Source organism: Dama dama, chromosome 12 (genome assembly GCF_033118175.1).
Source record: "Dama dama isolate Ldn47 chromosome 12, ASM3311817v1, whole genome shotgun sequence".
Classification (NCBI taxonomy): Eukaryota; Metazoa; Chordata; class Mammalia; order Artiodactyla; family Cervidae; genus Dama; species Dama dama.
In genome coordinates, this window is record NC_083692.1 from 63,927,869 (window position 1) to 63,944,390 (window position 16,522).

At 55.0% G+C, this 16,522-nt stretch overlaps 1 protein-coding gene across 1 annotated transcript in view; it reads right to left on the reverse strand.

Annotated features, from left to right (window-relative positions):
• Positions 1 to 16,522, reverse strand: part of STARD9 (StAR related lipid transfer domain containing 9) — a 116,862-nt gene that overhangs the window by 20,282 nt on the left and 80,058 nt on the right. The window contains exons 21-24 of the mRNA XM_061157457.1: positions 13,040 to 13,233; positions 12,144 to 12,600; positions 9,785 to 10,044; positions 26 to 9,263 (exon numbers count right to left, since the gene is read on the reverse strand). Of these exons, the coding sequence (XP_061013440.1) occupies positions 26 to 9,263; positions 9,785 to 10,044; positions 12,144 to 12,600; positions 13,040 to 13,233 (10,149 nt within the window). The remainder of the gene's footprint in view (positions 1 to 25; positions 9,264 to 9,784; positions 10,045 to 12,143; positions 12,601 to 13,039; positions 13,234 to 16,522) is intronic.

Consider the following 16,522-nt stretch of genomic DNA (forward strand, 5'->3'; position numbering starts at 1 on the left):
CTCCCACCCAGGGCCAGGTCCTTACCGGGCGTATAGCTCCTCCTTCTCGGCAGCGAGCGCCTCCCCCGTGCCGCTCTTCAGCACCTGCAGCAGGGCGTCTGTCTCCCCAAAGCCATGGTGCAGTTTTGCTTCTGTGAGTTCTGTGCTGAGGGAGAGGTTCTGGGCCCCAACTTTCAGGGGGATCTGCTCCCTCTGGGGCCACTCTGGTGCCCAGCTCTGGTCCTCAGGGGCTTGTGGGCGCCTCTGGGGCTGCTCTCCAAAGCCACAATCACCTCTGGTCCCCAGGGAATTCACGGTACCCGGCCCTCCAGGAGAGCCATTCTGAGGCCCACACCAGTCACTAAATTTGTTATGCACGGGGAGGTCCCTCAGACCATGATGTTGGGGCTCAGGGGCCGTGTACATCTGGGAACCAGGGGACAGCAGCCCCCCAGGCTGGCAGGCCACAGGCGGGCCCAAGATGCAACCCTGGAGCCCTGGGGTATCAGTCAACTCAGAGAAAGGGCAGGGGCTGTGGCGCTGGAGGTCCCCCAATGAAGAGGAAATGTCCAGAGCAGGCCGCAGCTCCACTGGGGAGGCTGAGCCCTCACCCCTCTTCTCTGTCCTGCTCTGCCATCCACCTGGCCCCCTTCTGCTCAGCGAGCCACCCTCTACTGAGGCCACGTCCTCAGGCAGAAAGCTGTCAGTCAGCCTCTGGCTCCTGCTCCTCAGGGCAGGGGGCGACAGTCTGCTCTGCACGCCGGCGGTGGTCCCTGGCAGACACTGCTGCGGGGGCTGCTGCACAAAACGGACTTGGAGCTTTGTGCTCTGCTGCGGGCTGCCTTGGGAGCTCACCCCAAAGGGTCTGCGGGCTCTCCCTTCTCCACATGGAGCCCCTGCTCTCTGAGAGCCACCTGCCTCATCAGTGGTTTGAGAAGAATTACCCACTGGAGGCCGGGGGGCAGGAAGGGGAAGGCTTGGGCTGGACACGAGTTTCTGGCGGCTGTCAAGGGAAAGATCTGAGGGAGATGGAACAGACAAGGCGCCTGGTGGGATCCCTGACCCTGGCGTGCTGGCACTAAGTGTGAGGATCGGGGAGGAGGCCCTGTCCACCAGCAAGGCACTGGTGGACCCCTGCTCCTTCTGCACCCTGAGCTCCCCGGCAGACTCCACAGTGTGGGGGCAGGGCCCTGGGGAGGAAAGTGCGCTGAGGCAGGGTCTGCCAACAGCCAGGCAGGAGGGCTCCTCTGGCTGGGAGCTGGGAGGCAGGAGGGCATCCGGAGAAGCCTGGGGGCTCAGAGAAGGCAGGTTCTGCCCAAAGGGGCCTTTCTGAAAGTTGAAGTGGAATGAGGGTACAGGGGTGCTCTGGGGCCTGCAAAGAGTGTCTTCTCCCTGAAGATCTAGGGGCCCTGCTGTTTTCCACACCGTCTCCTCTGCCTCTCTCTTCTGAAGTGTCCCGGGGACATGTCCCTTTCCTTGAGACATGCTAGCAAGATCCGAGCCCAGCCCTTCAAGGATCACATTGACCTTCTGAGGCTCAGCCTCTGGGGCCTGGAGGTGGAGGGATGGCGAGGCCAGGTCAGTCTGGATGCCCTCATCCACGGTGGTCTGAGTAGAGCCGTCTGTCACCTGGGTCTGGGGCACCTCACGAGGGGTGTCCCTCTTGGCATTCCACTCCTTTTCGGCCACACTTGGCTGGGAGAGACTCCCCAACAGCTCCGAGGTGCTGTGCAGGAGTTGTGAGAGGTGGAGAGACAGGCTGTGCATGCTGGCCCAGGAGGCCAGATCCGACCGGGCAGAGGAGTCAGAAGAGCTCCAGTGGGACTCACAGCCCAGGGTCTGCGTGCCTCGCTCCAAGGTGTCCGTCCTGGACTGAGCTACAGGACCACCCACCTCGGATGGATATAGCAGCATAATCTCATCCACTGGAACTGCAGCACTTCCCTCAGCCCAGGAGGGCTCCCTCCTCAGAGAACCCACTTCATCAGGGGTGCCCCGGAACTGGGCTCTTTCATCAGGACCCTTCGAGGGGGCTGCTCCTTCAGAGCTGATCAGGATGTTGGGGTTCCTCAGGGCAGGCAAGGAACCCCATACCTCCCAGGCCTCACGTGAACCTCGGGCATTTCCAACGCTGCTGCATTTGTTCAACATGCTCTGGGCGCTGGCCAAGGTGCTGAGGTGGGAATGAAGCAAGGAGCTCTGGTCCTCTAGGCAGCTGTCCATGCTGCTCTGGGCCACGTTTGGAGGTGTCAGATCCTGCGATGTGGGGCAGTGGGAGATGCTGCCTGCACCACCAAATACATGCTGCCTCCAGCCAGTGCGTGCAGGCCCCTTGGGATGCCAGGGAAGGATGCAGGGGTTGATGTCACTGGGGCCCAAGAGCAGGGCTCCTCCGCCCACATCCGTGGAGTGCCACTCCTCTGGTCTGGCCTGGCCACCCAGTCTCTCTGACTTTCCTGACTGGGCCTGTTCCAGAGCACCAGATGGATGGACGGACGTGAGATTAGGGATTGGCATTCTCGAGAAAGTTGAAGTCGCTGAATAAGGTGGGGGTGCGAGTGGTAGGGGCCTGAGATCAGTAGCAATACTGTCCAAGTTAGAGAAGGCTTCCTGATCACAACCCTCAGCATTCAGAGATGTTCTCACTGCAGATTTTCCTGAGGAAGTGCCCCTGGGGTGTGAGGCCCACAGTTGGTTGGGCTCCGCGATATCCTCCTCTGTTGGGGAAGGAGGCTCCACGCTCAAGTTCAGCTCCTGAAGAGACCGAGAAGAGCTGACCACAGAGAACTGTGGTCTGGAGTATTTGCGACCGGACAAGACTGCAATTATAGGAAGTGAACCCCGGTGGTGGGGCGCCAGCTGCTCCCCACCAGAAGAGGGCTGCCCGGGGCCCTGGGCTGCTGGCCAGCGTGCTCTGCGTTGCCCTAAGGAGACAGCGGCTGAGTCACCGAAGCTGGGTGAGATCGTCTTGGACACAGGGGACCTGGCCACTGTCCTGCCCTCTCTGTCTGCACCTCTAATCTGACAGCTGTCCGAGCTGCCTTCATCAGCACAGGGCCTCCTGACCCCCACAGGGTCTCCACGGCCACTGGCAGCCTGGTCTCTCTGCTGCTCCTCCTCCTCCCACGGACTGTCAACCTGGGATCTGGAGACATACTTTAACTCTGTTATGAGTTTGGCTTGGGGATGCAAGCCACCATGATCCCTGGCCCCTGGGGGAAGTTGCGGCTCTTCTGGAAGGCATCTGATGTCATTTCCCAAACATCCCTGTTGTAGTCCCTCCGGCAGTTCACTCTCAACACACCCTTCACTTAAATTCAGGGTGTGTGGTCCCCCCGCTGCTGCTGGCTTGGGTTGAGAGCCCTGTGCACCCTGGCCCCCCACAGAGCTGTCCTGCAACTTCCCGGGTGTCTCAGAGCACCTGCCCTCGGGGGAAGGGAGAGCCTCAAGCTCGGCTCTGACTTTCTTCTCAGCAGCCTTCTTCTCAGAATCCCCTACTGACCTGGAGCTCCCATCAGTAAGCAAGGGGCTGAGGGGGCTCGTCCTCATGTCGGGGGCAGCAGGAGAGCTGCAGCCCCCAGTCAGAGGTAGGACCGCAGCAGCGGAGGCCTCTGGGGTGCTGCCATCTGCTGGCTCCAGCTCTACCTTAATGCCTTTGGGCTCAAGGCCATGCGCCAACAGCACGCCAGGTTCCCCGCCACGGCCCTCTCCTCTCTCCATTCCCCAGGCCCTGGAAGGGACCCTGGAAGGGTGGTGAGGGTGTAGAGGGGCCGTGGAAGCCCCTCTGCCCAGGTCACCATCTCTGTAACATAGTGAGGTGGAGGAAGGGGAGGAACGGGCACCCCAAACAACAGGTTGAGGGCTATGCGGCTGCCAGCAAGGACCAGATCTGCTCTCTTCCTGGCTCTGGGATAGGCCAAGGGTCTTGCTGCCACCAGGGCTCCATGAGGAGACACCAACACCTGAGTCTTCCCGCGGGCATCTGCTCGGGGCCTCCTCTCTGACTCCCCCGGGGCTCTGATCTGGCAACAGAGCTGGCCTGGGACCTTCCACGCCGGCCCTGCATGCTTCTGCCAGCCCAGAGCCAATACTCCCTTCCCGCTTCACACGAGGCTGCGAGGGAGCTTCTGGTCCAACCCCTCTTAGGGCTCTGGGCAGGACGGCACCCCACGTGGGGTTCGCCCTCCCTTCTTCTGAGCTGGTGGAAGCTTCGAGGCATTGGCCCTGGTCTTGGTTAGGCTCCGAGAGGCTGGCTGAGTTCTGAACATCTGAGGTCACATGGCGACTTTCAAAACAGGCTGCTTTTTCTCCCTGTGCAATGGCTTGGACAGTACCTGAGCCTCCTCCCCATGTGGAGTCCGGAGTCGCAGGTTCTTGGTGGGCTGGGCTGCTCTCCTGATGGCCAGGGAGCATGCCCTCAGCCACAGCCAATGCCTCTCTCCCCTGTGCAATCCGCCCAGCATCCTCAAAAGGGGCCTGAGAAAGTGAGGCAGCCACCACTTCCCCTGTCATCACCCTCCTGTCCTCCTCCCTGGAGGCTGCTGAAGAAGCAAGATTCCCTGAGCCCAGAGCACCAGCAGAGGGAGCCGCTCCGGTTGCTTTGTTTTTCTCTGTGATTTCAGAAGAGCTTGTGTGACATACAGATTGTTCACCTGCTCCCAGGAAACACTCCTGTTTTCTGGTACAATGGCTCCCACCTGGAGCGGGCTCAGTGTGGGGGGACGTCTGTGAGGGACACTGTGGCCCCACGTCAGTGTCAGTGCTGGGCAGAGAGTTGAAGCTGTCTGCAGACGGGGGTATGGCCTGATGGACAGTTGTCCTCTTGTCAACTGATCGGTGTCCTGGTTCAACAGAGAGAGATGCCATGTGATTCCATGCTTCAGCCTCATTTGTGGTCCTGTCAGCCACTGACTGGCCCATTTGTGGACACTGCAGCCTGCTGGGGGCCCTTGAAGAACATTCAGGTTCTAATAAAGTCTTGCTGGAAGGCAGAACTGTGCCCCCAGCCACCACGTCATAAAGCTGCTTCCTCTGAGTCTTTGCCAGTCCCATCTCCTCCAACACAGCCAGGCTTGTGGGTGGCTGAGCAGAGGGCTCTGGCTGAGGGACCCCTGGTGGGGACACAGGCACTGAGAAAGCCCCACCAGCAGGACTCAGGTCCTCAGCCTCCTGCCTTACCTCTCTGCCTTGGTTGTCTCCTTCTTCTAAGGGGCTGCCAACCTTCCTCTCAAGCAGGCTAGAGGCCCCATTCAGGGCACCGGCTCTGTCTGGTCCTCTTGGTTCAGCTGCCTCGGCTCTGGAAGGAGAACCTACCCTGCTATCCAGGCGCATCGAGCTGCTTCTAAGGTCGCCTCCTTGGTCTTGGGGACCAGTGCTTGCTGACCTCTTGCCCTCGGCAGCCAGGGGAACGCTCCCTGGTACACTGGATTGACCACGAGGTCCCGTGGCCGTGGGTGTCACAGATCCAGGCCAAGCAGAGTGCAACACAGAGGAGTCCCATCTGTCATCTCCCTGCAGGCTGTGGTGTCCGGATGCTCCACTCTGGTCCTGCTGCCCCGCTCCAGTTACCAAGGGACTGGTAGGCATTTTCAGCACAGTAGGATCCAACACATAGTCAACAGAAGAGATGCCTAGAGTATCAGGTGCATAAAGATAGCTTCTTGGCAGCCTTGTTGAATTTAAGAGCAAGGTGTGACTCAGGTCTTGGCGAGGGGCCATGCAGGAGTCTGGCTGGCTTGGTGACAGGCTGGTCCTGTGGCCGAACAATGTGTGCACACAATGGTGGCACTGGCCAGGGAGTCTCTGAGTCGCCAAGACTGTGTTTTTCTCCTCTAGGCTCCCTTTTTGAGCAGCCATTTCTTCCACTCTGCCTTGAACTGCTGGCTCCTCTTGCTGAAAACGATGGATGCACTTGGCAGGATGGCTTTCTTGAACACCCTCCAAAGTCTCCAGCTCCTCCAGACTTCCCAAGCTGCGGGGCTGACGTCTGAGGTGCACTGCATTCACCAGCTTGCCCTCCTCAGAAGTCCCCTCGGGTCTGGGCTGCAATGGCAGAGCTCTGGCTGAAGATTTCATCCTCGGGTGAGCAGAGGCATTGGTGCATTCTCTGCAAACTGTGCACACCCCTAAATAACCACCAGAGTCCTTGGCAGGTGTGTTTAGCACAGCTGGGTAGGTATGCCCTCTCACAAATCTGCTGCCAGGTCCCTGGGGATCAGTGCTACCATTCACCTCCACTTCCCCAGCTTCACCATCCCTACAGATAACATCGTCTGTCCATTTGGGAGAAGTCAGCTGATTCTTGAAGGGCGGGTGGTTTCTAAAGCTGCCAGTCCTCAGCACGCTGTCAGCTGTCTCCTGGTCCTGTTGGTACTGGAAGATGAACTCCTTGCTGACTCCTGGTGGGTGAGAAGCGTGCAACTGCTTACCCTGTTTGGATTCAATTTCTGAGATGCCATTCTCCAGCTGCATCACACTCCTAATTAGCCTAGCCATCTCATTGGCACTATTAACTCTTTCATCCCATGTCTTTCCAGGAGGTTCTTCTTTGGGATTTGCTTTAAGTGCTTTTCCAGGGACTTTGCATTCGCTGAGGTTTCTTTCCTGAGAGCATGTAACTGACTGGAATTGTTCATATGTGGACTCAGTCTGTGAAAGCTTAAACTCTTCTGAGCCATCTTTGGAATGGGGTGCTTTTCCAAGAAGCCCAGTTTCATTCCTCCCTTCCTCCTTATGGGCTGGACTCTCACCCAGGGCCATTGTCTCTGGGCTGCTTACCTGATGACGTACTGATCTAGACTTCAAAGGAAGAGCAGCATCCTGTGGCTTATCCTTGTCAGGGGCTAAATAGATGGTTTTACAGGTGAAATCAGACCTAACCCTGGTAGGAAAGTGTCTTTTCATGTCAAAGGCCTGAGCCTGTGTGAGGACTGCATTCTGCCCCTGCTCTTCTTCCTCACCCGTCTCAGATTCACACCCAAGGAGAGGCTTCCCTGACCCAGACCTGTTTGAGGAAACACTGCAGTAGGACTGTATAGGAGCCTTTGCTCCCTGCTTAAGCGTTGGAAGACTCTGTTTATTTAAAATTCCAACTTGATTTTCAAATTCACATACTTTTATGCTGGTAGATGGGAAAAAATGTCCATTCTGAGTGACAAAAAAATAAACCGAATTATGGCTTCTTTCTTTAACCTTTCCAAGGCATTTCCCTTTTTCTCTGCAAACTTCCTTGGCGTTCAAATCAACTGGCCTCTCTGCTGTGACCTGCTGAGATGATGCAATCTGGGAATTCTGGTTTTGTAATTGTACTGGCAACTTGTCCTCCACATACACATTTTGGAGGACCTGGTGCTCATGTCCAAAGCCCCAGGCTTCCCTGAGGGGTGGGGAGGGAACCCTTGCTTCTCTGCAAGCTGGAATTTCCAAGGCAGTTTCTGTCAGGGCATCTCGGCTTTTGGTCACATAGAATGTTTCCAAGGGAGGTGGCTGCAGGGAAGATGGAAGTGGATTCCAGGGAGCAGAGTGAAGGTATAGCTCTGGACCAGACGGAAAGGAGCAGGAAGGCTTGCTGTGTCTTCTGCCCGCTTCCATGGAGCTCTCCTGGGAGTCTGTCTTCTCTTCCTGAGGGGGGCGGTGGCTGTTCAGACCTAATCGCCTCACCGGGCCTGCTCTCTTCTTCCTCAAAGGAGCCCAGCCTCGGGGCCAATGGGGGTCTTTGGTGGCTATGGTGACAATATGGTGACAAGGGTTCTTCAGGATGAAACACTCATCAGAGGATGTCATGAGTCCAGGTTTCTCGCTGCTCTGAGAGGACTCCTCCAAGCTGCTCTTTTTGACTCCCCGTGCTGCCGTCATGGGATATGCCATCTTGTTCTCTGCTGCAGAGACCTGTGCATTTGTAGGTCCAGAAGTCAACGATTCTACATCTGCTGAGTAAGTTCCACTATGACTCACCTCTTTCTCACTAGTTGTAAAGAAATCTGAAGTACCTTCTATCTTGACATTCAGACTGTCCTGTTCTTTCTCTGCTCTCAAACGCCTAATTTTGGACAGATGGGTTGGAACATTGTTGAAATCTGGGCTGCTGGATGCCCCAGGACCAACTGGCAATACACCATCTCCTCCCCTGCCGGAAGCTTGAACTGGAGGACCAGAGTCTTCCCTAAGGGAGGGGAAAACTGGCCTGGGGGCTCCCGTGGCCTCCAAAACAGGATGAGACAGTTCAAGGAGGTATTTTTGCTGAAGGGCAGCCCAGTCTCTCTCACAGGCGCTGCCAACATAAGTAAATGAGCTGGCAGAGGCAGCCAACAGGCTGGAAACACTAGAGTTAGATGCTTCAGAGACGCCTTGCTGGGCCGTGTCAGGGACCCCACTGGCTTGAGAGGTACCCTCAGCTCCTGGCTGAGGAAGGCTGCAAGGGTCCCAGAGGGACACAGACCCAGACACGGGATCTGTATACACACTGCTAATGCTGCAAGGCAGCTCAGTGCTGGCCGGGGGCAGTGTGGTGCTGAAAGGCAGGGTGGTTTCTGCACCTGGTGACTTGAGTTCTTCTATATTGAGCCAGCATCCAGGCCTTTCCCAACCACAGCGCTGAACCTCCTGGATGTCGGGACTTGGACATAAAGAATGTGGGGGGCTGCTGGGATTGATCTTGGAGTCACAGGAGAACCAGGAATCCATGGACACCAGAGGGCTCCCTCTGGAGGGCTGCACGTCTTGGAGAGTGGTGGCCGGTTCTGTGGGGCTTTGCTCCACCGCCACCTCAGGCTGTTCACAGGGCGGCTGCGGCTGGGGTTCCAGGTAAAATGAACTGCTCACTGACAAGATGGCATCTAGCCTGGGGGCTCTTTTGTGACTGATGGGACCAAGCCTGCACACTGCCTCCTGACCCCCTGCAGGCAGAATGGGGCTCTGCAGGTGCCAGAAAGTCTCCGTGGGCATCTCATCAGTTGAAGCAAAGGAAGGCTTTCCTTGCCAATGGTCCCCCGGTTCTTCTTCAGCATCAATCAGACTGTCGAGGGAAATACTCCTGTGAGCCAAGGTGAATGGTCGACTGTCTGAGGATGTCGTGAAGCCCCTCCCAGAGGCTTGCGCTCTGGCCTGGCCGTGGCCACAGCCGCTGGTGAGGTAACTGTGTCCTGGGTTTTCCCGTGGGTTTCCGGGCCCCTTCTCAGCCAGCGAGTCCTCAGATATTTGGCTGTCGTCACTTTCGGAGTTGTCTGGCTCTGGGAGGTTCCGCTCCTTCCCCTGGGGCTCCTCTAGCTCCACTGGCGCCGGCAGGGCTTTGGCACAGACACAGGAGAGAGAACCTACTGAGTAACCGCTATCTGAGTCAGATACATCACCACCTTTTCCTCTTTCAAGAGCCACTATGGGGCTGGAGTCTGTGAGTGAGGCCATGGTGTCTGGGTCCCCCACACTATGCTGCCTCTTCAAAAGGCTGCCATGAGACAAGCAAGAGGACTTTTCAACCCTAGCTGCCAGGACCCTCTGCTGTCTTTTTGATGCCCCGCTTAGAGACAGTGGTATGGATCCTGCCCAGAAAGTCTTGGCTGCCTTTCCATGCTCAAATGTCTATTTGGATCCATGAAGATGTGAGGAACTGCAACTGGCTCCCTCAACAGCCTCATGGGCCCAAGGTTCCCTTCTGTTCACCACCCTGCTGGTGCGTGGCCTTAGCCCTCCTGGTCTGAGTGGAAGGGGTAAGGGGTAAGGACCTTCAGCTTATCCCACGGCTTTCGCTTGTGAGCTGACTGGCCCAGAGATGCTAAACTCTGGGCCACCATCTGACAGGGCTGCTTACCCATTCTCTCCACTTCCTGGACACTGGCCGACTCGGAGCTCTCAGTGAGGCACGTGCCCAGGGGTGAGGCTCCCTTCCAGGTCAGGGCCTTCCTGGCTGTGCCGAAGTGCCCCTCGCCTGAGGAACAGAGGGCATGCTGGATGAGATGCCCTATCCTTGGGGGGTAAGAAGCAGCCAGGGGCAGATACTCTTCTGAGAATTGCTCAGGAGGGTCAGCAACAGGTGGTAACGTGGTGGAGGGGTCCCGATTCACGAAAACACTGTGGAGACAAAGAAAGTCATCTCAGAAGTCAGAGGTCCCTACTTCCTGCTGACAAAGGGAATATAAAGTCCCCCTTAGTTTGCTCTGAAAGAGATTTAAATCTAGGCCAGGGCTTCCTTGGTGGTTCAGTGGTAAAGAATCTGCCTGCCAATGTAGGAGACACAGGTTCGATCCCTGGTCCTGGAAGATCCCACATGCTGCGGAGCAACTAAGTCCCTGAGCCACAACTATGGACGGTGTGCTCCAGAGCCTGAGAGCCACAACTACTGAGCCCACATGCCACATCTACTAAAGCCTGTATGCCCTAGAGCCTGTGCCCCACAAGAGATGCCACCACAATAAGAAGCCCATGCACTGCATCCGGAGAGTAGCCCCCGCTTGCTACAGCTAAAGAAAAGCACATGCAACAATGAAGACCCAGCACAGTCAAAAATAAATAAATAAAACTGTTAAAACTAGGTCCCTATGGCCTTTTGGGCTTCCCTGATAGCTCAGTTGGTAAGGAATCCGCCTGTAATGCAGGAGACCACGGTTCGATTCCTGAGTCGGGAAGATCCACCAGAGAAGGGATAGGCTAGCCATTCCAGTATTCTTGGGCTTCCCTTGTGGCTCAACTTGTAAAGAATCTGCCTGCAATGTGAGAGACCTGGGTTTGATCCCTGGGTTGGGAAGATCCCCTGGAGAAGGGAACGGCTACCCACTCCAGTATTCTGGCCTGGAGAATTCCATGGACTGTATAGTCCATGGGGTCGCAAAGTGTTGGACACAACTGAGCAACTTTCACTTCATTTCATGGCCTTTAGGGTCTACAGGTACACAAGGCAACTGCAGACTAGAGTCTTGGCTCTTAAAGTAGCCCTAAGTACACTGTGTTCCTCATTTTCTTTACTTATAAAAAGGTTTAACGGAATCTGAATCGAATCACACCTTTAGGGAAAAATTCCAACATGAAGAACTGAAGAATAACTTAAACGGCTCTACAAAGAGTCAAACAAACAAATCTATAAAGCAGCACATTGCATAGAAATGATCCACTTTAACAAATTAATGACATGAACAAATTATTAAAAAGCAAAAAAGGATGATTAAAAGAAACTTGAAGGATATAATAACCACATGCAGTGTATATATCCTATCGGGTCTTAATTTAACTATAAATATATATTTTGAGGCAACTAGAGAAATTTGAATATGGCCTAGGTTTTTTATTATACTGAATAATTATTTTAATTTTGTTGGGTGTGATGACAATATGGTTACAAGGAAAGCCCTTATTTTTCAGAACTGTATATATTTGTTGTAGGATTGAAATGACATGCTGTATAGGAGTTGTTCTAAAATACTTCATCAGCAACATGAAGGAGGGGAGACAAAGCAAATTGTGACACCTGCTATGGGTGACAGGTACATTATTCTTTCCACTTTGTGTGTTGGAAATGTTTCACATACTCTGAAGACTATGAGTGATCAGTGAGCAAACGTTAACACGGACAGACACTAACTGTGCACCTAATATGAGCGAGGCCCTGTGCGAGGCCCAGAGCATATAAAGAGGTGGACACAGCCCTCTGTTCCAAGCAGTCTGGGAGACAGCATATCCTCCCCTTGACTGAACATGAGTGAAGGAGAAAGGAAAGAGGAGGATCCCAAGCTGAACCAGGAGTCAGAGAGACAGCGCTCCATGTGCTCAGTATGGTAGGGGGTTGAGACGCTGACTGGAGCTGCTGGTCGGGTGGGAGGGGAAGGAGGAAGGGTGTGGGAACAGACTGCGGTTTGGGGCAGCATGAGATGGAGGGGGCAGGACCTACACAAGGAAGAATATGTGGACAGCCATGGTCTGGAGCACAGGGAAGACGAGGCTGAGAGTCTCCCTCAGGAGATGTCACCAAAGAAGCAAGAGCTGCCGCTCAGAGTGGGGCAGGGGCAGTCTTAGAAGATTCCAACTATAGAGAAAGAAGAGTGGTTGGAAGAGAGAGAAAGTGATGAGCAAGAGAAGAGTAGACACATCTTTCCATTTCACATCTGGAAGAAACTGAGGCCCTGGGAAGGGGCTGTAAACCTCAGCTGGTGCCTCCAGGCGGCCTCCGTGGGCTGTACCTGTGCAACTGGGCTGAGTGCCAGCTGCAGGGCCTTCGGAAGCGCAGAGAACTGCAGCTTGTCAACCTGCTTCTACGATGAGGCCCTGGGACCAGGGCACCAGGGCGGAGGGCTGGGAAGGCGGTCCTCCGGGGGCGGTCATCCTGGAGCCAGCACAGCGCCCTGAGCTGCTCAGGTCCCCTGTGGGCCTCCAGCAGCCTCTGCTTCTTGATGATCCTCTCCAGCTTGAATGAGGCTCTTTTCCGCCAGATGCTCCGCTCGTGTCGCCGCAGGAACTGCGGGTGTACCACCCTGCTCTGGCTCTGGACCTGGGGGGACGGCTGAGTCTTGGGGTCTGTCTGGCACCACGAATGAGAAGGCGCTGCAGCCTCAAGTTCTTTCTCGGCTGCGTGGTCTTGCTGCGGCTGCTGCCGCGAGCTGGCCAGCCAGGTCTCTCCTCTGAGCAGCCACTGCTGGTCTGCAAACCAAAAACACCCCAAGAGAAGGTCAGCCCTCCCTCCCTCCCTGGACTCAGGCACCTCCGGCCAGAGCTGCACCTGCGCAGAATGAAGAGCTGGCCAGGTGGACAGGGTGGGATGAGGGCCACAGGGCCCTCTGGGGCAAGAGTGACAGCCCCCCTGACCACATATCAAGGGGATGTAGCCCCTGGCCTCCACAGGGCAGTGGGCACACACACAGGCCAGTAGCAGAGCCTGGACAAATGTGTGCATACAAAGCAGCAGGCAGGAGACCCATCACCCCGATGAGGGGCCAGTCCCTTGTAAGAGCCTCTGGTCTCTAAAAGAGGGGAGAGAACCCCACATACCATAGATTCCATCATATCACAAAGAGAACAAAGGAGAGAACACAGAAGGCTGGGGGGCACAGAGAGATGGGAACGGCAAGCAGGCTCCTACCGTCTTCAACCCGCAGGCCGGCGTGCAGCTGTTCCTGCTCCGCTTCCTGTTTGGCTCTAATCTGTCCCACTAGGATCTGCTGCCTCACATCCCCCACGAGGCGCTGCTGCTGCTGCGGAATCTGGGTCCCATAAGGCGTCTCTCCAGCCCTCAGTGGCCAGTGGTCCTTGTCATTCTGCTCTCCCAGCGCTCTCCTGTCACAGGGGCCGAGTCACCCGAGGGAAATGCAAACCCAGCTCAGTACAAACCACAGTGGCCTCAGTCCCTCCCAGGGAACCCTGCCTTGGACAGGGCGCAGAGGGCTCCGGACTCCTGACAGCTTGGGACACACGGGCACGGTGTCACAGGCAGCTCGTGATGTCACAGTGCAGGAGGGAAGAACAGTCCTGAGGTTAGCATATTCCTAGACTGTGGGTTCAGCAGAAACACAAGTTCATTTTGGTTAAGGAAAACAGATAAGTAAAATGGTTGGGTTTTTTTTGTTGTTGAAAAAAAAATTTAGCTAAATAAAGAAACGCTGTCATTAAAAAAACAAGAAGAGAATAAAAAGGTATCTGCTGAAAATGTGGTATAACGAGAGTTGAGCAGAAGTTCTGGAAACATGGTGGGAACAGAACTTCTCATCCACGTTCAGAGCCCACAACTGCACCTCTCGATCTAGTAGTGGGAGGAGAGGGAACTCAGAAGTACACTGACCTGCGTGGGCCCCAGGGACCCCAGGGGAGGGCTGGTCTCAGGAAGTGAGCCCTGCAAGAGGGTTCAAGACCTTTAGACTCAACCTCACCTCTCAGAAACACCTGCTGATGTATTTACTGGTGAAACTATCCAGGATGTGTTTAGATCCAGTGGGGAGGCATCGGGGACATGTTGGGGATATAAATGAAACATGATTTAGCCATGAGTTGATCATTTGTAGTATAGCTGAGTTTTCCAATCATACAAAATTTAAAAAGGTTCTATTGGCTTACACAAGGACTCAGCTTCGTTCCCCAGCACCTCCACCAAAAGAAGAAAAAGAAAATTCCAGATTCAGTCATGCTTTACTCTGCCAACAGGTTCCTGCAGGACCATGGACAAGTCAGAGCCTTCCTCTGAAGACTGACAGCTTCTCCCCTCATGCTACCCTCTCCCTTGGTCTCACATGCCTTCTATGCATGGGCCTCCCATGCTGTTTCTTCAGGACCTCTCCATTCCTGTCATTCAGGTTTCTAAAAGAGCCAAATGCATGAGGCTCTGCTCTGGGGTGAGAGAGGGAGCATCCAGGAAGGTTCAGGGTTTGCTGGAAGCTGACACATAAGCTGGATCTGGCCGTGCTTAGCTTACCCTCGGCCCTCATCCCAGCCCAAGGAGTCCACGGCTCTCAGGCATGGAGACTCACTCAGTGACTTGACACCAGAAGCGGATGGCAAACTGGCTGAGCAATGAGCTCTGAGGGGTCCACTCCACTTAGGAGATTTACCACCTTGTAGAGAAGAATGAAAGCAGAGGTCCAAAAACTACAGCCTGTGGGCCACATGGTCCACAACCTGTTCTTGTAAACCTAGTTTCTGGAACCCAGCCACACCTGAGGTTTATGTATTGTCTAGGGGGTTTCTGTGCCTTGCTGGCAGAGCTGGACAGCTGCAGCAAAGCATAAAACACAATCTGGCCCATCACAGAAAGTCTGCTACTTTTGGCTTAGAAGAAATTAAGATGTCTTAATGTAACCTGAGGAGGACAGTGAAGGATGGAAGGGTGGGAGAGTGAAAACAGGCACAGCGGCGTGGGTGGGAGCTGACACAGCGGCCGGCTCCTGTGGAAAGGAGGCTGTGTGGGGCTCAAACTGCAGTGGGTCCAGGGACCTGCACCAGTGTGCTCTGGGGAAGATGGGTGCTGCTGCTGTGATCAAAAGGCCAAACACACACAGTGGAGTGTACAGAAAACATGTATGGCAGAGGCTAGCAAATGGAATCAAAAGCCAGTGAGCACCACACAAACAGAAAAAACAGTGCTGAAAAACATTTTACACATATATTTGTACGTATCATACCTGCATCGCAGCTCCAAATTGTGTCTGACCATGGACATGGATGAATTACAAACCTGAACCCATCAGAGGGTCTTAAGACATACCCAACAAAGATCCAGACCATCAATTACAAGAGGCAGGGAGGAGACCTTTATTCTGAATTCCCTGAGAGTGTCCAGTGTCCTTCCTGACTCTCAGATTTATTGGGTTGGCCAAGACATACCCAACAAAGATCCAGACCATCAATTACAAGAGGCAGGGAGGAGACCTTTATTCTGAATTCCCTGAGAGTGTCCAGTGTCCTTCCTGACTCTCAGATTTATTGGGTTGGCCAAAAAGTTCATTCGGGCTTTTTGCAAGCTGTTACGGAAACCTGAACGAACTTTTTCTCCAACCCAGTACAATCAGCTTCTCCCTAGAAGATAGCTCCTTTACCCTCCCCCAGGGAAAGCTGTAGCTAGCCATCAGCTTCTGCAGACCCAGTAGTGGCAGCAGGCCTGCAAGGAGAGGCAGTCTGGAAGAATCCCCACAGACCCTGCACATTCACCTGAGGAGTCACACACCATCAGACTAAAAACAGCTCCTGTGCTGAGCACATTGTCAAGTTCCCAGAAAGCAAGTGAAAAAGAACATGCTGGCTTAATGCCCCACGCTGGGTAGATGACCAAGGACCAGTCTTCAGTTACCTGCACTTGACGACCTCTGTCCCTCTCAGATGGTGCCCTTCACCCTGGGGGATTCCAGCACCTCCGGCTACTGCCAGGACTCCGTCGGGCCCTCTGGCTCCTCGACTCTGGAGGCTTCCACAGCAGAAACGCAGTGGCACCCACTTGCAGAGGAGACAGTGACAGTGGCCGCAGCAAGTGTCCCTGGGTTCTAGGCACTTAAGGCTAAGTTCCCCAAATTCCAAATGGGACAATGCTAAGAACACGGATGACAAAGAGTCTTCAAGGACAAACTGCTCTCAGGTCCAGATATCTGCCAAGGGGCCGACCTCCCCTGCTCTGGAGTCAGCACTAGCTTTGCAGGCTCCCAGCAGAGAAGCGCCCCACCAGAGAGAGGGGACGGAAAGGAAACCCGAGACACAAGGAGGCTTTGGAGCCTACACCACCCAAGAGCAAATGAGAGACCCTCATGGAGACATACGCCCAGATGGGGAGCCCTGCTGACAACGTGGTGGGCCCCTCACGGTCTCTCCAGCCCATCTAGTGGGCCACAGGCTTGAGCCCACCCCACCCACTGCTGCCAGAGGCTGGCACACGCTTGCAGGTGAAGGCAACTGGGCAGGACCACCGCAGCCCACAGGCTCCCAGGGCTGGAGCTGAAGATCAGACGCAGCAAGGGGGAGAGGCCTGCTTCTCTAGTCGCTCTCTGTCCTCTGAATGAAAGGGGTCATTTTTGGTTCTGCTGAAAGGTCACATCCATGCCCATGGGGGTAGAGAGCCTGAGAAGACTTCAAAAAGACAGAAGACCAG